Below are 26,635 nucleotides of genomic sequence, written 5' to 3'. Positions count from 1 at the left end.
CACCAACTGTTCACTTCATGAACTATTTAAAGCGGTTCCTACTCCACGTTGCTTATGTTCCCTTCCAAGTCCCTTTTACCATTGGTGCCAATTTCCAAAAGCATTCACTATTCTCTTGGAGGATGCTAGAAAGTAATGGCTGAGTGGTGTTATTGCTAGACTGTTAATCTAGAAACTCAGTTAATGCTCTGGGGACCCAGGTTCGAATCCTGCCATGGCAGTTGATGGAATTTGAATTCAATAAAAAGAAATCTGGAATTTGGGAGTCTAATGAGGGCTGTGAAGCCATTGTTGATTGTTGGAAAAATTCAACTGGACTCGGGAAGGAAATCTGCCATCCTCACCTGGTCTGGCCTATATGTGACACCAGACCCACTGCAATGGGGTTGACTCTCAACTGCCTTTTGAAAGGGCTTAGCAAGCCACTCAGATCCATCAATCTGCTACAAAGTCTCAACAAAAAAAATGAAAGTAACCAGATCCATCTTGCATCGACCTAAGCACTGGAAAATACAATGGCAGAAACAACTCTGTTAAACCCTGCAGAGTCCTCCTCCCGAACATCTGGGGACTAGTGTCAACACTGGGAGAGCTGTCTCCATAGACTAGTCAAGCAGCAGCCTGACATAGTCATACTCACAGAATCATACCGTGCAGACAATGTCCCAGACGCCACCATCACCATCCCTGGATATTCCTGTCCCACTGGTAGGACAGAGTTGGTGTCACAGTGGGACAGGAATATCCAGTCCCAGAGAGTTGCCCTGGGAGTCCTCAACATTGACTTTGGGCCCCATGAATTCTCATGGTATCAGGTTAAAAATGGACAAAGAAGCATCCAGCTGATTACCATGTACCATCCTCCAGCAGATGATGAATTGATGCTCCTCCATGTTGAATGAAACTCAGAAGAAGCACTTTGGGTGGTAAGTGCACAGACTGTCCTCTGGGTGGGAGATTTCAATGTCCATCACCAAGGCTGGCTCAGCAGCAGCACAGCTGATGGAGCTGGTCGGGTCCTAAAGCACATCGCTGCTAGTCTGAGTCTCTGGCAGGTGGGGAGTGAACCAACAAGAGAGAATAATATACTTGACCTCTTTGTTACCATTCTATCAGCTGCAGATGTATCTTTCCATGACAGTATCAGTAAGAGTGACCACCACACAGTCCTTGTGGAGATGGAGTTCCACCTTCACACTGAGAATACCCTCCATCGTGACACTGTCACTGTGCTGAATGAGACAGCCTTTGAACAGATTTAGCAACTGGACATTTATGAGGCGCTGTGGGCCACCAACAGCAGCAGAATTATACTCCAGCACAATCTGTAACCTCATGGCCCGGCATATCCCCCACTCAACCATTACCATCAAGCCAGGGGCTCAACCTTGGTTCAATGGAGAGTGCAGGAGGGTATGCCAGGAGCAGCACCAGGCACACCTGAAAATGAGATATCAACCTGGTGTAGCCACCAAACAGGACTATTTGCATGCTAAACAGTATAAGCAGCAAGTGACAGACAGAGCACAGCGATCCCATAAAAATGGATCAGATCTAAGCTCTGCAGTCCTCCCACATCCAGTCGTGAATGTTGGTGGACAATTTAACAACTCACTGGAGGACGGGTTTCCACAATTATCCCTATCCTCAATGATGCAAGAGCCCAGCACATCAGGGCAAGAGAGAACGCTGAAACAATCATAGCAATCTGCAGCCAGAAGTGCCGAGTAAACGATCCACTTCACCCTCCTGCAGTGGTCCCCAACATTAAAAACACCAGTCGTCAGCCAATCCGATTCACTCCATGTGATATCAAGAAACAGTTGGAGACACTGGATACTGCAAAGGATGCAGTCCCTGACAACATTCCGGTGATAGTACTGAAGATTTGTGCTCCAGAACGTGCTGCTCCCCTCGCCAAGCTGTTCCAGTCCAGTTACAACACTGGCATCTACCCGACAATCTGGAAAATTGCCCAGGTATGTCCTGTACACAAAAAGCAGGACAAATCCAACCCGGCCAATTCCTGCCCCATCAGTCTCCTCTCCATCCTCAGTAAAGTGATGGAAGGAGTCAGTAACAGGGCTACCAAACAGCACCTGCTCAGTAATAACCTGCTCAGTGATGCCCAGTTTGGGCTTCCCCAGGGTCACTCAGCTCCTGACCTCATTACAGCCTTGGTTCAAACATGGACAAAAGAGCTGAATTCCAGAGGGGAGGGGAGGGGGACAGCCCTTGACATCAAGGCTGCATTCGACCGAGTGTGGCATCAAGGAGCCCTGGCAACACTGGAATCAATGGGTGTCAGGGGGATAAAATCTCCCTGACTGGAGTCATACCTGGCACATTGGAAAATGGTTGTGGTTATTGGACGTTAGTCATCTCAGCTCCAGGACATCTCTGCAGGAGTTCCTTAGGGTATTGTCCTAGGCCCAACCATCTTCAGCTGCTTCATCAATGACCTTCCCTCCATCATAACGTCAAGGTGGAGACGTTCACCAATGATTACACAATGTTCAGCACCATTCCTGACTCCTCAGATACGAACGTGTTCAAGTACAACAAGATCTGGACAATATCCAGACTTGGGCTGACAGGTGGCAAGTAATATTTGCTCTACACAAGTGCCAAACGATGACCATCTCCAATAAGAGAGAATCTAATCACTACCCCTTGACATACAGTGATGTTATGATCACTGAATCTCCCACAGAATTACCATTGATCAGAAATTCACTAGGCTCGCCACATAAACACAGTGGCTATTCAAGCAGGTCAGAGACTAGGAACACTGTGGTGCACAACTCGCTTCCTGACTCCCCAAGGCCTGTCCACCATCTACAAGGCACAAGTCCAGAGTGTGATGGAATGCACCCCACTTGTCTGGATGGGTGCAGCTTCGACAACACTCAAGAAGCTCGACACCATCCAGGACAAAGCAGCCCAATTGATTGGCACCACATCACAAACATACACTCCCTCCACCAGCAACACTCAGTGGCAGCAGTGTGTACCATCAACAAGATGCGCTGCGGAAATTCACCAAAGATCCTCAGACAGCACCTTCCAAACACATGACTACTTCCATCTCGAAGGACAAGGGCAGCAGATATATGGGAATGCCATGCCCTGTAAGTTCCCCTCCAAGCCACTCACAATCCGGACTTGGAAATATATCGTCATTCCTTCACAGTCACTGGGTGATAATCCTGGAATTCCCTCCCTAAAGGCATTGTGGGTCAACCCACAGCAGGTGGACTGTGGTAGTTCAAGAAGGCAGCTCACCCCACCTTCTCAAGGGGCAACTAGGGACGGGCAATAAAGGCTGGGCCCAGCCACAAGTGAAAAAAAAATTCTAAAAGTGGTCTACAGCTCAAACTATTCTAGCCCCATGTCCCAGCACTTTGCCATTTGCCTTGTATACTTTGGCATCACAAGTGCACATCTAAATCGTTCTTCAGTGTGATGAGGGTTTCTGCCTCTCCTGTGCAGAAGTTTGAGTCTCTTGGGTGCTTGCATCAGGATTGGGATTTATATGGAAGTCTTGCATTGTACTCTGGTCTGTAGACCTGTGACCAAACTCACCTTTAGCATCAGGCATTGCCTCTGTAAGAGCTTTGGTAATTATAGGAAGGTTGGATGGTGCCAGTACTCCTCAGGTTGTAGTTCTGCAGCCAATATTTCTGTTTGGTGTTCTTGTAATTTCTTCAGATGCTGTGTGCTTTTCCTGCAATCTGTCCCTGCAGTACGTTGATTGTTTTTTGTTGCAGCATTTCTAACACGTGAATCCTTCTCTGAGACCCAAAACTGCTGCTTAACTGCTAACAGCTGAACTTTTAGTTCACAGGTCTTGTAGGTTTTGGAATTCTCGAATGCTTGTTTGGTGTTAACATGGTCAGGCGTTCAGCTTTTCTACAGTATTCCTCAGCTCTGTTGTTTGGGTATCATTGACTGAAAGAAAGTGAGTGTTGTTTCATGGTTTCAATGAGATACTGTTCTGGCTTTTTGTTCATGGGATATTGGTGTGCTGGCTGGGCCAATATTCATTGCAAATCCCTAACTGCCCCTTAACCTGAGAGGCTCTGGGCCATTGCAAAGGGCAGTTATGAGTTAACCACATTGCAGTGAATCTAGAGTCTCATGCAGGCCAGATCAAAAGGACAGCAGATTTATTTTCTAAAAGACATTAGTGTTGGGTTTTTAACAATTGACAGCGGTCACCGTTCTGACTAAGTCAATTACAGATTTTTATTGAATTCAAGTTTCACCATCTGTTCTGGGTGGGGCTCAAGCCCAGGTCCCTCGGACAAGAGCCCAGAGTTCTGGATTACCAGGCCAGTGATATCACCATACATCACTTGGCCCCTGTTTTGAAGACCTGATTCCCACATTGGTGATCTGCCCATGGCCAGATGTGTGGGAGAAACAAATCAAATCATATTTCACAGTGATGATTGGTTAAGCAGCTTATTGGGTGTTTCAGCAAAGACCTCCACATGAGGAGAAACTGTTTAGATTTTAATGATCTATGTACTTGGAGCCCCAAGTACCTTCGCACCTCTATTGGTTCTAGATTACAGCAATTTACAAAATACCCTATTTTATCCTTCTTGAGATGTAAAGTTACAGCCTTACATTTAGAGTCCATAGAGTCATAGAGGTGTACAGCATGGAAACAGACCCTACGGTCCAACCCGTCCATGCCGACCAGATATCCCACCCTAATCTAGTCCCACCTGCCAGCACCCAGCCCATATCCCTCCAAACCCTTCCTATACATATACCCATCCAAATGCCTCTTAAATGCTGTAATTGTACCAGCCTCCACCACTTCCTCTGGCAGCTCATTCTATAAACGCACCACCCTCTGAGTGAAAAGGTTGCCCCTTAGGTCTCTTTTATATATTTATGTTCTCACCCGACTCCTCGACCCAGGGAAAAGACTTTGTCTATTTATCTTATCCATGCCCCTCATGATTCTGTAAACCTCTATAAGGTCACCTCTCAGCCTCTGATGCTCCGGGGAAAACAGCCCCAGCCTGTTCAGCCTCTCCCTGTAGCTCAAATTCTCCAACCCTGGCAACATCCTTGTAAATCTTTTCTGAACCCTTTCAAAGTTTCACAACATCTTTCCGATAGGAAGGAGACCAGGATTGCATGCAATATTCCAGCAGTGGCCTAACCAATGTCCTGTACAGCTGCAACATAACCTCCCAACTCCTGTACTCAATACTCTGACCAATAAAGGAAAACATACCAATCGCCTTCTTCACTATCCTATCTACCTGCGACTCCACTTTTAAGGAGCTATGAACTGCTCTCCAAGGTCTCTTTGTTCAGCAACACTCCCTAGTATCTTATCATTAAGTGTATAAGTCCTGCTAAGATTTGCTTTCCCAAAATGCAACACCTCACATTTATCTGAATTAAACTCCATCTGCCACTTCTTAGCCCATTGGCCCATCTGGTCCAGATCCTGTTGTAATCTGTGGTAACTCTCTTCGCTGTCCACTACACCTTCAATTTTGGTGTCATCTGCAAACTTACTAACTGTACCTCTTATGCTCGCATCCAAATCATTTATATAAATGACAAAAAGAGGACCCAGCACCGATCCTTGTGGTACTCCACTGGTCACAGGCCTCCAGTCTGAAAAACAAACCTCCACCACCACCCTCTGTCCTCTACCTTTGAGCCAGTTCTGTAACCAAATGGCTAGTTCTCCCTGTATTCCATGAGATCTAACCTTGCTAACCAGTCTTCCATGGGGAACCTTGTCGAACGCCTTACTGAAGTCCATATAGATCACAGGCAAATGGCAGAGCCGTAGATGAGTTTTTTTCCCATTCACCAGCTGTCAATATCTCTATAATTTAACACTCGACTTGCACAGCATAGCCTCTCTTTTTGTTATTAATGCGTCCATTGTGATCCCACAATCCTTCCTTTTTCTGTCTTTCAATCAACTGTCTAATCTATTCTTGAGCACTGAAATGACCTCTTTTCTACCATCTCAGGTAATGCATCACTCAGTCTCAAAGCTCTGTCTGAAAGTTTTTAGACTGCTTGTTCTGTTCTAAATCTTACAGATAACTCTATAACCAGGTTCCCTTGTTCAAGCGCTCTGAATCATTGGAAATAATGTGAAACTGCATTGGTAAAGAGGTTTTGCTTATTACATTTTTGAATTCAATGAGCACTTTGACACAAATGCTGAGTGATATGAAGGTGCCAAATAGCTCTTGCCCCTGTCACGGGATCCATTACTTCTTCATGAAAAGACTCGATTCCTCTGTGGAATTTTACCTGATTATATTATATTGTATAAGATTAAGCTTAACAACAATGATGCTATTAACTCGTTAAGTGTCATGGGATCCGTCTACTTCTTCATGAAAAGACTCGATTCCTCTGTGGAATTTTACCTGATTATATTATATTGTATAAGATTAAGCTTAACAGCAATGATGCTATTAACTCGTTAAGTGTCATGGGATCTGTCTACTTCTTCATGAAAAGACTCAATTCTTCTGTGGAATTTTACCTGATTATATTAGATTGTAGCAACAATGATACTATTAACTCTTTATTGTATTTTAGCCTAGCAACAATTAAGTATAACTATGACTATGTGGCAACTGCTCTCTACCAGCTACTTATCAGCTACTTATTGTTTTCTCAGCTAATTAAGTGTTTAACGCGACCTTTAAACAATGCTGACCGAGGCACAGTTTGAGATTCCAGTTCTTTAAACAAATGATGTAATTGCTTAACTTAGACTGTAAGGGATATAAAAGCAGAGCTAAAACAGACAGAACTCACTCTTGTCTTGAAACACAGACAATGAGTCACCCAACCATCCTCTGAACCACCAGGCTTGCAGAAAAGACACATTTGTGCAAAATACGGACCGATCGGATGAAACATACGGACGGCTAAGAGCTTGCTGAAATACGCCTGCCTAAAAGATTCTCGGTTGAGGCACTGCATTCTAGCCTGAAGAAGATACAATCTGAACCAACTAGCTGATACACGCTAGTCTATGAAGATCCCATTTGGGACACTCAGGTATTAAGCTCTGCTTTTATCCTAGGTATCTTTTAAGAACATTCAAAAAGGCTGTAACGATTGTGATTAACTGAAAACATCTGATTGTGAGTATTCAACTTATTATATTGATAAATTTCTATTATATTTTACACCACACACTTCGTATTCGCCGAACCTTTATTTGATAAGATATGTTTACCTTTGTGTTGGTATGTTAAGTCTAGAACTTAGCTGAGAAGGCATTAGGATTGACTTAAAGTGAGTCCCTCTCACTCCTAGGTGAAAGGATAAACTGAAGGGACCTAGAGACCTGCGATAAACCCAGCCGAGTTTGTAGCTATCAGGACCATACAGTCAATAGGGACCACTGGTAAACTTGACAGGTAACGGCCTCAGGTATATGCCCGAGGTACTGTAGTTTAATCCGGTAGTAACCCATACCTATTGAGGATATCCACCTGAATAACATAACACCCCCAGGCCTATTTTTGGACTATAAAACAAACCTAATTAAAAGTCTGCAATTTTAATGAGTGTTTATATTATTTGTGGAGTTTGGATTTTAAAATAGTGACATGTGGGTTCTGGTTACTTCTGTGAACCATTTTGTTTAAAAAAGAGTCCTTCTGGAAGTGAGAGCTAGTTGAGTATGTGTCAGCCAGGGGTGGCTGAGAAACCCCTGAATTGTTAATCGAAAGATGGTTATACTGTCTTTTTCCAACATACCATGTTTATGACAGATAGGTTAAACATGTCCGACCTTCACCTCTGCTTCCAGTTCAGAAGAGTATAAGATGAGCAAGTTTTTTTTTAAAAAAGCCTCAGAAGCAGCTTTTCTTTTTCAGTTCTGTTTAGAAAACATCAGTTTTGAGTTCTAAAGCAAGTTTAGTTTCTCTCTCAGAAGAAGGATTCAGAGCAGTTAATGTAATAAATTACTGAAGAAGAAGAACACTTTGTGAAACTTCCAAATCAGGAGGGTTTGATTAGGTTATTAAAACTGAGAAAGTTTAGGTTTATGGAGAAGCTCATGTTGGCAGATTTGCGAAGGACTCATTGAATTGTCTCTATGGTCCATGGCCAAGCGATGGTCGTCAGTTATACACAAGTCGAAAAAATCTAGATATGATGAGGGGAGGAGGAAGTTAATTCAAATCTGAAGAGTTGAGGTATTTTGGGCGGAGGGGATAGGTTCTTGGAACATGAGTGTTTGGAACAAGGTTGAAACTTTATTTGCTCAAGATTATAGCAATCATTCTAATCATTGTATATATTTTATTTATTCCTTCATTCGAATCTTAGACTTCTGTTGTGAAAGTAATTCTGTAGCCTGGTGTCAGTCAGTCTCAGTGATTGACCCATCATGTTTACTAACTGAACATAAGGAAAACAAAATCCATCAAGCCAGGTTTCACTCTGGGGTCTGACTAGCCTAGTTGTACCATCAGCTGGGATGGAAACACACATTATCGTCCTCAGGGTATCCCCTTGTTCACTCTCTGATATTTGAAAAAAATAAAACTCTCCCTGAACAAACTGTGACTCACCTCATCTAAATCCAAATGGTTTGGTTTCTCTTCTGCAGGACCTTGGTGTGGCAGGATGTAGAGTTCTGCTGCAGTTGGTAAACCAGGGAGAATGGCCAGCAGCATCTGTTGTTCAGGTACAGCTGTAACCTAGTGAAGACAGACACAATTCATCATCTTCATGGAGACCTCTCATAGAAAGCACTTCCCCTCTGGCTCTTGTTCACAACTTTTAAATTAGAAATTTTTCAAAAAACAATCTTCTCTGTCACATTGATGTGGAAATATAGATTTCATTTTTGGGTCATTGGGGTTCTCGCCCTTTGGTCAGAGAACCAGCAATGAACATTCCTTTTGGTTCAGGAGGCCCAATGTCACGGAGTCCCTATAGTGTGGAAGCAGGCCATTCCGCCTTTTGAGCATACACTAACCCTCCTAATAGCATCCCACCTAGACCCATTCCATCCCTGTAATCCTGCATTTCCCATGGCTAACCCACCTACCCTGCACACAATGGGGAATTTCCCATGGCCCTTCCACCTAACCTGCACATCTATGGACTGTGGGAGGAAACCCACACAGATGCGGGGAGAACGTTACACACTCCACACAGATAGTTGCACGAAGCTGGAATTGACTCAGGGTTCCTGGCGCTGTGAGGCAGCAGGTTGTGTGGACTGGGCACAGTAAATTATCCTGTAGTGTTCAGGGGATGTGTAGGTGAGATGATTGGTTGTGCTAAGAGTGGAGTTACAAATAGAGTGGGAGGTGGGTCTGGGTGTGGTGTGTCTGCGCACTCTACTTTGCAGAGATTCTATGAATGGTCAGCTGCCTGGAGGAAGAGGCTCAATGCCTTTCTCCATCCTGTCAGCAGGAATAAAACCATCTTCTTTCCAACATCTCGCACGCACACTCTCTTTGTTACTGCACTCCGAACCCACCGAGGCTCCTGCAGCATCTACCCTCAGTTGCTCTCGACCACTGAAGGCCCCCACGCCATTAATCTAATGGTTTTTACACTGACGATATATTCCCTGCCTACACACTCCCTGCTGACACACTCCCTCCCGACACACTCCCTGACGACACACTCCCTGACGACACACTCCCTGACGACACACTCGCTGTCGACACACCCCCTGCCGACACCCTCCCTGCTGACACACTCCCTGCCGACACACTCCCTCCTGACACACTCCCTCCCGACACACCCTGCTGATACACTCCCTCCCGACACACTCCCTGCCGACACACTCCCTGCTGACACACACCCTGCCGACACACTCCCTGTTGACACACTCCCTGCCGACACACCCCCTGCCGACACACCCCCTGCCGACACACTCCCTGCCGACACACCCCCTGCCGACACACTCCCTCCCGACACACTCCCTCCCGACACACTCCCTGCCGACACACTCCCTCCCGACACACTGCCTCCCGACACGCTCCCTCCCGACACGCTCCCTCCCGACACACTCCCTCCCGGCACACTCCCTCCCGACACACTCCCTGACGACACACTCCCTGACGACACACTCCCTCCCGACACACTCCCTCCTGACACACTCCCTCCCGACACACTCCCTGCCGACACACTCCCTGCTGACACACTCCCTGCCGACACACTCCCTTCTGACACACTCCCTCCTGAAACACTCCCTGCTGACACACTCCCTGCCTACACACTCTGCCGACACACTCCCTGCCGACACACTCCCTCCCAACACACTCCCTGCCGACACACTCCCTGCCGACACACCCCCTGCTGACACACTCCCTGCTGACACACTCCCTGCTGATACACTCTCTGCTGACACACTCCCTGCCGACACACTCCCTGCCGACACACTCCCTCCAGACACACTCCCTCCCGACACACTCCCTCCAGACACACTCCCTCCCGACACACTCTCTGCTGACACACTCCCTATCTGACACACTCCCTGCCGACACACTCCCTGCCGACACACTCCCTCCCGACACCCTCCCTGTTGACACCCTCCCTCCCGACACACTCCCCTGCTGACACACTCCCTACTGACACACGCCCTCCCGATACACTCCCTGCCGAGACACTCCCTGCCAACACACCCCCTACTGACACCCTCCCTACTGACACACTCCCTACTGACACACTCCCTCCTGACACACTCCCTGCCGACACTCCCTGAAAACACACTCCCTGCCGACACACTCCCTGCCGACACACTCCCTACTGATACAATCTGGACAATCACTAAAGCCAACCTCCCATCTATAGAATCCATCTACCAAGTCCACTGTCAAGGAAAGGCTACCAGCATTCTCAAAGATCCATCCCCACCTTATTGTGTTTATCTACAACCTCTACCATCGGGGAGAAGGTACAGAAGCCTGAACACACGCACCAGCCGGTTTCATAACAGTTCCTACCCGACTGTTGTTAGAATACTGAATGGACTCACAAACTCTTCACATTCGTCTGTACCTGTGTTTTTGTTTTTGCTGCTGTTTACCTATTATTTACTTATCTATGCGAGTTAACTCTGTGATCTGCCTGTATAGCTCGCAAGACAAAGCTTTTCACTGTGCCTCGGTACATGTGACAATAAATTCAATTCAATCCAATACCTTTGTCACTTCCCTCCTGCTCGCTTGTTGTTCGTGCAAACAGTACAAACAGAAAATAAAAACCTAAACAAAACCAGACTGGTTGCAGAGAGGATTAGGATAATGATTGAGGAGGTATACTTTCCAATATGTAAAACCTAATCAGTATAGTAATTCGCCTGGACTTGCCTGAGGAATTCTGACAACCATGACCAGCGACCTGACATAAGCAACAAGACAGTAAAGTACAGGGTTCCCATGAGCCTCGCTGCCGTGGCTGAGGGAGAATACCCTGAGGACATGGCACAGCGAAGACCCAATGAGCTTTCAGGTATAATCACGGTGAGCAGGCAGTGAGAGAGTGAGAGGGTCACCCTGAGATACTGTCTGCCTGTGAAATGTCTTTGCAATATTTTGTTGCTGATCTGCTTCAGGATCCACATTAAAGTTCAGAAGGAAGGTCACCATAGTCCTCTCAGACTCTAGCAATGCTCTCTCTCATTGGAGAGAAATGATTGGTGGTGGTTTGATCCGAGGGTCACTACATCTCAGTGGACCAAGTGGAGAGGACAGTCCTTCATATTTACCTCAGCTGGTGGGGCAGGAATTGAACCCATGTTGTTAGTGTTAGTCTGCATTGCAAACCAGCTGTCGAGCCAAATTAGCCAACTGAGCATATTGTATGTGGATGGGAGATGTGCCATAATGATGCAGACGGGCTGGTACACGATGGATGCCAGCAGGCAAAGAAAGGAGGCGGGGGAAGGGGAGCGAGGATGGGACTCACCTGGAGTGTGCCCTGAGATGTTGATGCCAGGTAATCAAGATGGCGGCCTGAAGGAACAAGTTGAAGTTCTCTCAGACATATCAACATGGTGTTTCTTCCCAGTGGGTGGTAAGACAGGACAGTGTATATTCATGAGGTGAGATATGCAGTCAACGAGAAACTCAACAACAATGATCCCCTTCAATAGCATTTCCCTGCTCTCTCATGACAATCTCATCTCAATGCCTGGAATGATGCTTGAAAATGCAACAATTTGCTCTCAATCTTTAGAAAAGCCTGGCTGGACATCGCCAACAGCAAACAGAGCTCTATAAGATTCAGCCTCTGATACTCGCCAAGATTAAACAAATCAATAAACTACAAAGTAACAATACTACAAAGAACTACTTGACTGTATATCAGATCTTTCAGAAGTATGGGATTTAGGGTGATGTAGTGGTTTGGATCAGAAATTAGCCAACTGAAAGAAGACAGAGGGTGGTAGTTGATGGGAAATGTTCGTCCTGGGTTCAGTTACTAGTGGGGTACCGCAAGGAGCTGTTTTGGGGTCACTGCTGTTTGTCATTTTTATAAATGACTTGGATGAGGGTGTAGAAGGATGGGTTAGTAACTTCGCAGATGACACTAAAGTTGGTGGAGTTGTGGATAGTGCCGAAGGATATTGCAGGTTACGGAGGGACATCGATAAGCTGCAGAGCTGGGCTGAGAGGTGCCAAATGGAGTTTTATGCAGACAAGTTTGAGGTGATTCACTTTGGAAGTAGCAACGGGTATAAAGAGTATTGGGCTAATGGTAAGAATGTTGGTCGTGTGGATGAGCAGAGAGATCTCGGCGTCCGGGTACATAGATCCCTGAAAGTTGCCACCCAGGTTGATAGGGTTGTTAAGAAGGTGTGTTAGCTTTTATTGATAAAGGGACTGAGGTTTGGAGCCATGGGGTCATAGTATCACTACCAGGAACACCATCATACAAACTGGCCAAAGAACTTCAACAGAAACTGAAACACCTGGTCAGCGGATGCAAACACTCCATACAATCAACACAGGAATTCTTGGACGTCATCAGGAATACACACATAGACAAAGAAGAAACCATGATCTCATTCGACGGAACGGCACTGTTCACTTCGATTGACAAAACCCTAGCTAGAGAAACAATAGCCAACCTACTGGACATACAGAACAGAAAACAGGAGGCGGAACCTATCAACAAAGACGGCATACTTAAACTACTGGACTTGTGCCTCACTACACACTTTACATTCAACAACCAGATATACGAACAAATCAACGGAACACCCATGGGATCACCAATCTCGGGACTCATAGCAGAGGCAGTTATGCAAAGGTTAGAACAAACAGTCCTACCACAAATTCAACCCAAACTCTGGGTCAGATATGTCGATGACACGTTTGTAATCATCAAAAACACGGAAATAGAAAATACACACCGGATCATCAACGCCACACTCACAGGAATCCGATTCACGAGAGAAGAAGAAAAGGATAGCCAACTCCCATTCCTAGACGTGATAGTACAGAGAACACCGAACAGAGAATTCACCACAAGGTACACAGGAAAACAACACACACAGACCAAGTCCTAAACTATGAAAGTAACCACCCCAACACACACAAACGAAGCTGCATCAGGACACTGTTCAAAAGGGCCACAACACACTGCAGTACACCAGAACTGTGAAAAGAGGAAGAGGAACACCTATACAAGGTATTCGCCAAAAACGGATACCCGCGCAACTTTATCAACAGATGCCTAAGAGATAGACCACGGAACGAGGACATGCCACAACCAAAAGGACTAGCCACAATACCATACATCAGGAGCGTTTCAGAACTGACAGCCAGACTACTGCGACCCTTAGCACTCATAATGGCACACAAACCAACAGCCACGCTCAGACAACTCTCTAGAACAAAGGATCCGATACCCAACATGAGCAAAACTAATGTAGTTTACAAAATACCATGCAAGGACTGCACAAAACACTATATAGGACAAACAGGAAGACAGCTAACAATCCACATACATGAACATCAACTAGCCACGAAACGACACGACCAGCTATCCCTAGTAGCCACACACGCAGACAACAAGCAACATGAATTCGACTGGGAAAACACTACTATCATAGGGCAAGCCAGACAGAGAACAGCCAGGGAATTCCTAGAGGCATGGCATTCATCCACAAGCTCCATCAACAAACACATCGACCTGGACCCAATATACCAACCACTACAGCGGACAGCTGAAACTGACACCCGGAAGCGGCAAGGACAGACCACTATAAATACGGGAAGAAACATCAAAGAAGCGCTTTGCAGGAGGCTCCAAAGCACTGATGATGTCACCTAGCCAGGGGACAAAACGTTTGCAACAAAAACTTCCAGCTCGGCGAACAGAACCACAACAATGGGGTCATGTTGCAGCTGTACAAAACTCTCCTTGGAGGAGGCCAAGGATGGTCATGTCAGAAAGGGAGTGGGAAGGGGAATTAAAACGGATGTTGACTGGGAGGTCCGGTTGGCCTCTGCTCGGTGAACCGTTCCCTCAGTTTACATTCCATCTCCCCGATGTAGAGAAGACCACATCGGGAACACCTGATACAGTAAACTAGGTTGGAGGAGAGGCAGGTGAACCTCTGTCTCACCTGGAAGGACTATACGGGGCCCTGGATGGAGGTGAGGGGGTGATATACCGGCAGGTTTTGCATCTTTTCCAGTTGCGGGGAAGGTACCTGGGAGTTCGGGGTGGGGAGAGTGGCGCAAATCAAGGACTGTCAGAGGTTTCGGGCCTTGCAGAAGGCAGAGAGGGGTGGAGGGGGGTCTGTTTGGATTTGGCAGAAGTGTTTAAGGATGATGCGTTGGATGTGGTGACTGGTGAGATGGTGGGGGGGGACAAGGGGGATTCTGCCTTTATTGTGCTGGGGGTGTGGGGTTTAGAGCAGCAGAACAGGGAATGGGGGAGGTGCGGCAGAGGGCTGTCTGGATGATGGGGGAGGAAAAGCACATTGTTCAAAAGAGATGGACATCTGGGATGCTCACGAGTGGAATGTCTCCTCCTCTGAGCAGATGCAGCAGAGATGCAGGAATTGGGAGAACAGGATGGAGTTCTTGCAGGATACTGGGAGAGAGGAGGTGTGGTCCAGGTAGTTATGGGAGTCTGTGGGTTTGTACTAGATGTCAGTCTGGAGACTCTTGCCAAAGATGGAGAGATCAATAAAAGGGAGGGAAGTGTCTGAAATGAACTAAGTGAACTTGAGGACGGGGTGGAAGTTGTGGGCCAAGTTGATGAACTGCTCCAGTTCAGCCTGGGTGCAGGACACTGCACCGACGCAGTCATCGATGTAACAGCGGAAGAGTTGGGGCACAGTGCCTGTGCAGGCACTGAAGAGGGACTGCTCAATATGCAACAAGATCACAGATAATCTGCCTCGATGTGCCAGCTCAGCATAGCCCTCAGCTCCCCAATATATCAAAAGTCCACCACGTCTTTAAGTACATTCAGTGATCTAGCCTCCACAATGTCCGGGTTGGAGAATTCCAGACAATCACTTCTCTCTCGGAGAAGGCATTCACCTCTGTACAAAACGTGCATCTCCTTATTCCGTAACTCTGGCCCCTAATTCAAGACGTCCCCATGGATGGAAACATCTTGTGAACATTTAGCCCCCTCAGAATCTTGTATGTTTCAATAAGATCACTGCTCAATCTCGGAAACTCTAATGAATAAAGGCCTAACCCATTTAATTGTTCCTTATAAGTCAACACCTTCATCTCAAAAACCAGTCCAGTTGTTGAAATACCTCTAACGCCAGGATTATCTTTCTCAAATATAGGGACCAAAACTGTACACAATACTTCAGATGAGTCATCAACACCCTATTCAGGTGTAACAAGACTTCCCTATCGCAATAAAGGACAAATTTCATTTGGCATCTTCATTAATTGATGTCATGGTGTCAAGCTACCGGGCATGTTCTGTGCAAACAAGGAGTTATCTCCTAGGAGCTAAACTTACCCAACATTGCAACTTGTGTGGATATAAAACGTGAACAGAGTTTCCTTCACAAATGTAATGAAGTTACTGAGAAAGGTGTGCTGGGTGAAATCATTCTCTCGAGGGTGTTGGTGCTTTTCCAACTTACTTGTTGCAGAGTTCTTTTGACGAGCTTACTGAGATCGTGCCTCCATTCGGGAATGTCCGGGTTGTAATCCTCCAAGTTTGGTGTAAACGACAATAACAAAGAGCGATAAGAATCTGCAGGATGAAGCCAAGGGGACATTGTTAGAAACAAAATTGGCTTTCATCTCTCAGTTAGATTTTGATCACAGAAAGTTTTGGACAAAACAAGAAAACAATTTCACTGTTTGTTTACAGACGTTGCTTCAGGCCATTCTCTTTGTTTGATGAAAAATGTTGCTGCAACAATTTTTTTCCAGTTTATTTTTTTCACAAATCACAGGCTGTGGTGTTTCACAGTTCATTCATCCTTCAACAACAACAATGTACATTCCCACAGAGCCTTCAAAGTAGCAAAACATTCCAAATTGCCTTAGAGGGGCGATATCAGAAAAGCATTTGCCCGGGATGAAGGAGGAGACGTTAGCACAGGGGTTACAGAGGTAGGTTTCAACGTGGGTCTTAAAGGAGATGAGAGAGGTGAAGAGATTTAGGGAGGGTATTTTGGAGCATAGGATCTTGTCAAAGTCACACAGACGTACAGTACAGAAACAGACTCTTCGGTCCAACTCGTCCATGCTGGGCAGATATCCTAACCTAATCTAGTCCCATTTGCCAGCACTTGGCCCATATCCCTCTAAACCCTTCCTATTCATATACCCATCCAGATGCCTTTAAAATGCTGTAATTGTACCAGCCTCCACCACTTCCTCTGGCAGCTTATTCCATACACCAACCTCTGCATGAAAAAGTTGCCCCTTAGGTCCATTTTAAATCTTTCCCTTCTCACCCTAAATCTATGCTCCCTAATTCTGGACTCTCCCATCCCGGGGAAAATACTTTGTCTATTTACCCTATCCATGCCCCTCATGATTTTGTAAACCTCTATAAGGTCACCCCTCAGCCTCCGACACTTCAGGAAAAACAGCACCAGCCTATTCAACCTCTCCCTATAGCTCAAATCCTCCAACCCTGGCAACATCCTTGCAAATCTTTTCTGAACTCCTTCAAGTTTTACAACATCCTTCAGATAGGAAGGAGACCAGAATTGCACGCAATATTCCGACAGTGATCTAACCAATGTCCTGTACAGCCACAACATGACCTCCCAACTCCTGTACTCAGTACTCTGACCAATAAAGGCAAGCATACCAAACACCTTCTTCATTATCCTATCTACCTGCAACTCTACTTTCAAGGAGCACTCCAAGGTCTCTTTGTTCAGCAACACACCCTAGGACCTTACCATTAAGGTACAAGTCCTGCTAAGATTTGCTTTTCCAAAACACAGCACCTCCCATTGATATTATAGAAGAAGATTGACTTCACATGAATCATTCTGGTGCAGGATTTCATCATCACGGGAGAAAGAACAGAGACGAATACTCATTTCTTTAAAACCTTTCAAGGGATATTGGATGTTGGCTGGACCCAAACATTTGATGATGAGCAATATTCCCCCTAAGCTGTGCAGTCACATGAAGTTGAGACAAGCCAAATATCCCTGTGCAGCCTGTGAACATATCGACCCATTTTATTGCCCCAAAGGTTTAAAAGGGCCTTGCTCACTAAAAACAATGAGAGGCTGAGGAAACAGCTCGCACGGTTACAAAGACGACAGTCTGATACAAATGAATAGCTTGCTCAGCCATTTCAGAAGGACATTAAAGATGTTTTCTCTTGTTTGGCTGCTACAAGATTTGGAGATGTTTGTTTAACACACTTGTTACTATTATGTTATGTTTCACAGCAGATGTCTGATATATCATAAAGGGACATGCAGATGATGTGATTATCATCTGACCTAATGGTATAAAGGTGTCAGTTTCCATCTTACCGAGTCCTCTTGCAGAATGACCTGCTGAGACTCACATATGACCGTACATGGAATTGCTTAGCTTGAGCCCAAACTTGCAATTCCCCCCCTGTGCTTGTAGTGTATAAAAGCACCAGGACCTTTGATTAGATTAGATTAGATTTCCTATAGTGTGGAAACAAGCCCTTCGGCCGAACACGCCCACACCAACCCTCTGAAGAGCAACCCACCCAGACCCATTCCCCTACACCTAACACTACAGACAATTTAGCACGGCCAATTCACCTAACCTGCATATTTTTGGACTGTGGGAGGAAACCGGAGCACCCGGAGTAAACCCACACAGACACGGGGAGAACGTGCAAACTCCACACAGACAGTCACCCGAGGTGGGAAATGAACCCGGGTCCCTGGTGCTGTGAGGCAGCAGTGCTAACCACTGAGACACCACGACTGGTAATAAAAAAATCATTTAGTTTTCAGTGCTATGTGACCCATGTCTCGGTTTTATTTGGTGATATTTGAGGGCCATTGGCCATTGTGCAATCCGATCAGACTCGTTTGGTCTAGCCCTTTGCTGAGGTTCCACAATTTGTTACAGTTTCATGTGGGATACCCCAAACCGCTAATCTCCCTGGAAAGGGGTGACAAACCGACCCATCTTCTTTATTCACCCATTTCTTCAGCTGGTCACAACAAGGTTACTTTCTAAAGGAAGTCATCCTTTCTCCCAGCTCAAAATCATTTACACTTTAAAAGGAGCAGGCTCTCTTGAGTTAACAAACAGGTGGCTTCTCAGTTACTAAACATGAGAAGAAACAATTATGTGACATGCATACACACAGAATAGGGATGAAGAGGGTGAAATAAACTGTTAAAAAAATTATGCAACATTTCTGAGTTGTTTATGATGGAAGAGAAATTAACAGAACATTGTTACACTGGATAATCTAATAGCTGTTACACTGGATGATATGGATAGCATTGATTTTGGGAGCTGAGAAGTCAATTTTGTTTTGCAAGTTAATTTAAATTCTTGCCTGTTTCCTTTAGGTAGTAGCTGACAGCACTCAGAGCGAGAGAGAGAATTATTCCTCTTTATTTGCAGTGTAGGGATGTTTAAGAGCTGTCCTCAAAGAACATGTCGAGTTTGCACGCTCTCCCCATGTTTGCGTGGGTTTTCTCCGGGTGCTCCGGTTTCCTCCCACAGTCCACAGATGTGCGGGTCAGGTGAATTGGCCATGTTAAATTGCCCATAGTGTTAGATAAGGGGTAAATGTAGGGGTATGGGTGGGTTGCGCTTCGGCGGGTCGGTGTGGACTGGTTGGGCTGAAGGGCCTGTTTCCACACTGTAAGTATTCTAATCTAATCTGATCAAACAATAGTGCACAACCTATCGCATCAGGCCACTAACACACGCACAGCAGGAGTTGCACTCAGTTTTTAACTCTGATTCTTTGGGTATTCCTAGAAAGCTGAAACACCAATATCTCGCCAGTAAGTGTTATCCTTCTGAGGGGGGTTTTGTTAGCTCCATCTTTGAAATCTTTCTGTTTGAAGTTTTCCTGAATCTGTGCAGGGGTGACATTCCTTGGGCCCACAGTGAACACTGTCTCACTGTCAATGAATTTCGATCCAAGGTCAGCTTTTGGTTACAGCAGTCCTATTTTCCTTAACAATATGCATGTTGGAATTAAAAGTTCAATCTCTCCATAAGTACTTTGGTGGGGTTCTGAACAGACACCAAATAAACATTGAACCGTTCAAATTTAAAGAACCAATTGCAAGGTTTTCCTGAATGAAAGAAAGATGAATTTTATTATTGATTAACCCTGAGAGAGAATGAATAACAACACAGTATCAATTACACTCTCACAGGCACGAATCACAAGTTACAAAAGAGAGAGCGTTGTAATGATCCCACCTAATGTCATTACTCAACAAGTCAGATCCCAGACTGAAATCTGGCTTGATAAATTATAGTTTATTTTTGACTCGAATGAGATGTTACATACCTGAAATATAATAACGCAATGCTCTAGGTTCGGCTTGAACTATGTTTATTATACAAAACAACAGATTAACCAAACTGTTGACATATGATACAAATTTAAAGATGTAATAAAATCCCATTAAGCCTAACAGCATCCTATCTGAGTTCTTAAACAGCAGACAGAATTCCCTTGTCTAACACACATTGGGATTGTCTGCGCTGTGCCGTCAATTCACAATCATGAGAATCCAAAAATCTCTTCCTTAGTTCATCATACAACTGAGCTTGAACTCTAAGTTTCATAAAAATGTCTCTGATGTTTTAAACAAACCTTCTGGTCTGCAAATTTAAAATTAATCTCCTCACACTGACATATTAAACAATTAGGGGTGGCAGTGGTTAGCACTGCTGCCTCACAGCACCAGGAACCTGCGTTCGATTCCAGCCTCAGGTGACTGTTTGTGTGGAGTTTGCACATTCTCCCTGTGTCTGTGTCTGCGTGGGTTTCCTCCGGGTGCTCTGGTTTCCTCCCACAGTCCAAAGATGTGCAGGTCAGGGTGGATTGGCCATGGGAAATAGTCCCATAGTGTTCAGGGATGTGCAGGTTAGGGTGGATTGGCCATGCTAAATTACCCATAGTGTTCAGGGCTGTGCTGGCTAGGTGGATTAGGGAAAGGGTAGGGAGGTGGGTCTGGCTGTGATACTCTTCAGAGGGTTGGTGTGGACTCGATGGGCCGAATGGCTTGCTCCCATGCTGGAGGGATTCTATGATTCTAAACCACATTCTCCCTTTCTCTGGAGAAAATGCCTTACGCTTCAGCTGAGAAACTGCAGACTGCACAAACTGAACCGTAAAGAATAAAATATTTCAAACTACAGTTATTTTATCTAATTTTCCCCAAAATCTTCTATCTGAGTTGTTTGATAAATAAAAACCAGAAATTTCTGGAAAAGCTCAGCTGGCCTGTCAGCATGTGTGCAGATAAATCAGACTTAACATTTCAGGTCCAGTGACATTTCCTTAAAACAGTTCACTTAAAAATGCTTAGAGTCCTTGAGGTATTAGGTGTTCAACCTGAGAATACAGTTGTTTAATGCAGGAGTAAATTAGAGCAGGTGCTGGAATCTGTACTGAAAACCACAGATGCTGGAGATCACAGTGAGATCACAGAGCTGACGTGAAGTGTGGAAGGGGCAGATTTATAGTTGGGGAGGTTGGGTGTCAGGGGGTAGTGGGTGCAGGGGCTTGTGGAGAAAAGATGTTGATAGTTCAGATAAAGTGATCAGAATGTGAGAATGGCAGAACAGTGGTATTCTGGGAAGGTCAGACAGTCCCATTGGGGTTGGTGGTGGGGGGGAGAGGTCATGATAACAGAATATAACAAGCTAAAAGAAAGGACAGTTTAGGCTACTTACAGTGTGGAAACAAGTCCATACTGAGCCACCGAAGCGCAACCCACCCAGACCCATTCCCCTACATTTACCCTTTCACCTAACACTACGGGCAATGTAGCATGGCCAATTCACCTAATCTGCACATTTTTGGACTGTGGGAGGAAACTGGAGCACCCAGAGGAAACCCACGCAGTTGTTTAATTGTTCACCTGAAGTGTTTTGATGCAGTGGTGAAGTTTGTCAATATCTTTCAGTTTCCAATTTGCTTCCGTATTATATACAATTTTAGAGAGACTCAGACAAACTGTTGGGGGAGAGAGAAACTTCCATAAAGTAAGGAACTACAGATGTTAGAGATCCAAAACACACCAAAACAAGTTGCTAGAGAAACTCAGAACCCTTCTAAGGAGGTCGTTGGATTTGAAATGTGAACTCTGTTTCTCTCTCCACAGATGCTGACAGACCTGCTGAGCTTCTCCAACTATTTCTGGTTTTGTATGAGATAGATTCCCAGATCTTCTTCTCACAGAATCACATCACAGAGTTCCTGCGATGCAGATAGAGGCCATTTGACCCATTGAGTCTGCACCCACTTCCCGTCCCATCACTGCAACCTTGCATTTCCCATGGCTATGCACATTCCTGGACACTATGGGGCAACTTAGCATGGCCAATCCACCCTAACCTGCACATTCAAATATTACAAATGAATATCTCTTTCTCTTTGCTTTGCTGTTCAAAAACAGCAACTGAAAGATTTCCAAACCTGGCTACATTGTCTTTGGAGATAAACTGTCTAACACTGATGTCCAATATTTTTATCGATCGTGTGAATTAAAACAGGAGATGGGAATTTCTTGATCCTGATTCAGTTGTCTAAATTCATAAGATGGGAGCTTCAGTGCAGTTTCAGTTATCCTCCACTTTGGTCTCCTTGACTTGCCTCAATCTCAGGTCATGTGGTCCTTGCAGCCATTTTCGAACATCATCTGTCTATTTTTGTTTGAAAATCATTTTAGTCAATGACTATACCATCAGGTATCACATCGAGACCTTGGAACATAACATTTGACTGTTTGTTGTTGCTATGTTTGCAACAGGAGTTAACAGGTGAAGTTGCATAATCTTACCAGACCACTGAACTGCTCTTTCATTAGAGGGAGAGAGATGATTGGTGGTGGTTTAACCTGAGGGTCGCCATGTCTCAGACGAGGGGAAGATGTTGGGAAGGCGAATTCTTGTGGTAACCTTGACCAGTATGGAAAATGAACCTACATGTTGGTGTCATGCTGCATCACAAACCAGCTCTCCAGCCAACTGAGCTAAACTGACCCCATAAGCATCATGAATCAACCGCGTTGTTACGTGTCTGGAGTCACATCTGGGTCTGATCAGGTGAGGGTAGAGATTTCTTTCTCTAAGGGCATTAGTGGAATGGATGGGCTTTAGTGACAATCTGGTCGCCATTAACTTCGTAAGACTAACTTCTCAATTCCAGATTTACTGAACTATCTGAAGGCAGTTTCCGAGCTGCTGTGGTGGTGTTTGAACTCATATTAACAGGTCACTAGCCCAGTGATGTATCCATGATGCTGCTGCTGCTATTGCACACTGTCCTATATGGTAAAGGCTGTTGGGAGGAGAGTGGCAGGACTGGACTTCCATAAATTGAAGTGATCTGAAACTTATATAATCACAGAATGTTCCAGTACAGAAAGAGGCCGTTCGACCCATTGTGTCTGCATTGTGAAAGAGCCACAAAGCTCGACCCATTCTCCTGCCCTATCTCCATAGCCCTCTGAATTCATCACCTTCCAATATATACCCAGCTCTCTTTTGAAACAACCTATGGAACCCACTCTCCCAGGCAGCACATTCCAAATCCCAACAACTCTCTAGCTCTATTGCTGACAATATTGAAATTGTAACCCCTAGTTACTGACACACCAACTAGTGGAAACAGAATATCCTTCCTTACCCTGTCAAAATTGCTCATTATATTGAACATCTCTTAATCTTCTCTGCTCCCTGGAGAGTAAGCCCATTCTGTCTCATCCTTCTTTACATCTGCAATCCCTCATTCCTGATATCATTCCAATAAATCTCCTTTGATATCGCTCCAGGCTTTAACATCTACCCTAAAATAAGGTGCCCAGAACTGAACACAAACTCCAAATGTGATCTGCTCAATGGTTTGTAGAGATGTAGCATCATTTGCCTGTTTTTATACTCAATGTTTCTATTTATAAACCTAAGGATCCTCTAGGCCTTCTTAAGAAATGCTTCAACTTCCCTGGCCACATTCAGGGAATTATCCGGGTTATGCTCCCTGGCCACATTCAGGGAATTATCTGGGTCACGTTGCCCGGCCACATTTCGGCAATTATCTGGGTTAACACAGCCTAGCCATCTTCAGGAGATTATCCAGTTTAACGCTCCCTGGCCACATTCAGGGAATATCTGGGCTAACGCTCCCTGGCCAGCTCCAGGGAGACTTCCTGGTGATGTCGCTGCTTCAGTTTAGCAGGTAACCTGGAGGTGAAGGGGAAATGCTCCTGGGGCTTATGGATTCTTACACCTGCAGCACCATAAAGGGCCATGCAGCTTTCCCAACTGAGGCCCGACAGCTGTCTCTCCTTGCCAATGAAAGCTCTGCAATTTAGGAAATAACACAGCACACCCCTTTCCTTCCATCAAACTGTCAGCTGTGTCTGTTGAAAGTTACTTCGGTCGCTGTTATTCCCTGGCAATGGTAAAGAGCCCTGGTTGGTGCAGCTGTCAGCAATATCCAGCGTTGCTGAGGGTATAACGACAGGAATGATGCTGTGTCACTCTCAGTGTAACATTACCCACTCCATGCAATTTGCTGTCCCATCTCTGGGCAGGCGATTCAGTCTCTGCTAAAGTGACCACCAGAAAATCCAAACATTGTTCAATGATTACATAAAATGAGTCTTCACCCGTTGTTCCTCTCCTGGCCTGCCTGACAATTGTGCTGCTTTGAGAGCTAAATCTACCTTTGGCAAGTTTTATTTTGCTCCTGAGAAAGTGAGCTAACTGTGGAGGGAGTCGATGGGAAGCATTGGTCTGCTCATATGTTTGAACCAACAAAAGGAGTGAGGTCATTCCAGAGGATCATCCACGATGATCAGAGGATCCAGAGGATCATCCACGATGATCAGAGGATCCAGAGGATCATCCACGATGATCAGAGGATCCAGAGGATCATCCACGATGATCAGAGGATCCAGAGGATCATCCACGATGATCAGAGGATCCAGAGGATCATCCACGATGATCAGAGGATCCAGAGGATCATCCACGATGATCAGAGGATCCAGAGGATCATCCACGATGATCAGAGGATCCAGAGGATCATCCACGATGATCAGAGGATCCAGAGGGTCATTCCAGAGGATCGAGTGAAGAATAGTCAAACTGTTTAAAGAAACATTTCTTGATCAAGGGTCTGTATTCTCTATAATAGTACACATAAAACAGTAAGATTTTCTCTCACCAAATACAGCTATACTCTTTATGTCTTGCAGAATGGAATTCCCAGCAGATACCTGCACCGTGACGCTGTTTATTCCCTCTGTAGAGAATGCAAAGGAAGTGTTCTCCTCTAGGGTGATGACGGGCTGTAACAGACCAATAAAGATAAAAATCCTCAGTGTGAGAAAACAGGGATTGAAGAAAATGCCACAAGCTAGTCAATGCTGGTGAAACACAAAACAGGGTGGATGTTACAATACATTAAAGCCAACAATCCTCATGGAAACCATTTAGTGTAGCTAATACAATATTGCCATGCTTTTTTCTCTCAGTTTATCACTGAACGCCGTGTTAGTGAACTACATCAAATGCAAAGTTGTGAAAATCCAATCTTCCTGTGGTGGCCAAAATGTATTGGTTGTCACATCGTATTTATGTGGAGATGGTTTTATCACTTTGTTACCAGCCTGAATGTCAGATCAACACATACATTTACACACATTGAATAATGGCGAGAATCTTTCCAAATCTCCCTGATATAAATGCTCCGCCAGTCCGTTCCATTCAGTGAGGGTTTGGGTGCTCGTACACACAGTGAGCAGGATGCTTTGCCTGAGAATGTTAGAATTAGGGATAAATAATGAAGCAGCTGAATGAAGAAACAGTGCAGGAGTGGAGCAAAGGTGAACAGTCTCCAGCATTTGTTCAGTTCATTGGTCAATTTGAATGACAGCTTTCAGTATTGTCTGTCCTGATTCCATCTCATCTGCTCTTTCCTTTCTATATCTCATTATGTAATTATTTTGCAAAATGGTGTAATCGTTTCTGCCTTTGAGAACTCATGTTAATTTTATTCTCTCAAGGGTTGTGAACTTTGCAGCAATTATAGCCCCCTCCCTGGAATTGACCTTCGGCTAACTTCTTAGGGTGCGGTAACTGTTGTTATTTTGGTACATCCGAGTGTTCTGTTCGATCATTTCAAAGTCAACCACATATAGACCAGAGCAGGGAAGGAAGAATCGAGCTGGGCTTTCATGACAAGCTAATAGTTTCATGGTCAGCATTACTGATTTGAATTATTATTCCCGACTTTTGATTGAATTAAATAGAATTTTTCCAAATTCTGTGCTGGCATTTGAGTCCATGTCCCTCAGAGAGTTTAAGTCGCAGCATTACAAGTTCATGAAATACATAGCACATTGGCTCAGGATTCCCCTCAGCTCCCCCCCACCCATCAGCACTCATTAGTATCACAATCATCTGCTAACGCAGCTCTACTTTCATCTATAATTAGCATATTCTTCAATTCCCTCATGTCCAAAATTATTCTGGAACATACTGAATGACTGAGCGACCACATAGGGTCAAGAACTCCTCAGCTAACTGACAATGGTGGTGAGTTTTGATTACTTACTCGTTGCTAGGTAACTGTGTGCTGACGGTAAAGTTCACTCACCTCAGTCTTGTTCCCGAGCCACCAGAAATAGGTAAGAGGGCCAAAGGGACTGGGCCACACCACCGCTGTCATGTTCACTTGCTGATTGGTGATTGCAACATAAGGTAAGGTCAAGTGCACATGCTCAATAGGACCTGGGGAATTTTGGGTAAGAAGACAAAATATCTTAATATCCTCTCATTTATTTTACACCAAATCTCACAACAACAATCAGAAGTCAATGTGATGCAGAGAACAAAAGATATCAGAGTACTGCTCTCTTTATCGGCATGTTGTATTTTGTGTTAATGAACCAAGAGACATTAATTTGAAACAGTTAAGATTTCCA

The 26,635-nt window shown here is 45.0% G+C and overlaps 1 protein-coding gene across 1 annotated transcript in view; it reads right to left on the bottom strand.

The window, feature by feature from the left end:
* The window catches only part of LOC132826396 (VPS10 domain-containing receptor SorCS1-like), an 815,604-nt gene that overhangs the window by 50,347 nt on the left and 738,622 nt on the right, over positions 1-26,635 (bottom strand). The window contains exons 21-24 of the mRNA XM_060842288.1: positions 26,308-26,441; positions 24,874-24,997; positions 16,118-16,230; positions 8,595-8,723 (exon numbers count right to left, since the gene is read on the bottom strand). Coding sequence (XP_060698271.1) covers positions 8,595-8,723; positions 16,118-16,230; positions 24,874-24,997; positions 26,308-26,441 — 500 coding nt within the window. The remainder of the gene's footprint in view (positions 1-8,594; positions 8,724-16,117; positions 16,231-24,873; positions 24,998-26,307; positions 26,442-26,635) is intronic.

This window comes from Hemiscyllium ocellatum, chromosome 22 (genome assembly GCF_020745735.1).
Source record: "Hemiscyllium ocellatum isolate sHemOce1 chromosome 22, sHemOce1.pat.X.cur, whole genome shotgun sequence".
Taxonomy (NCBI): Eukaryota; Metazoa; Chordata; class Chondrichthyes; order Orectolobiformes; family Hemiscylliidae; genus Hemiscyllium; species Hemiscyllium ocellatum.
This window is presented reverse-complemented; position numbering and strand designations above follow the sequence as displayed.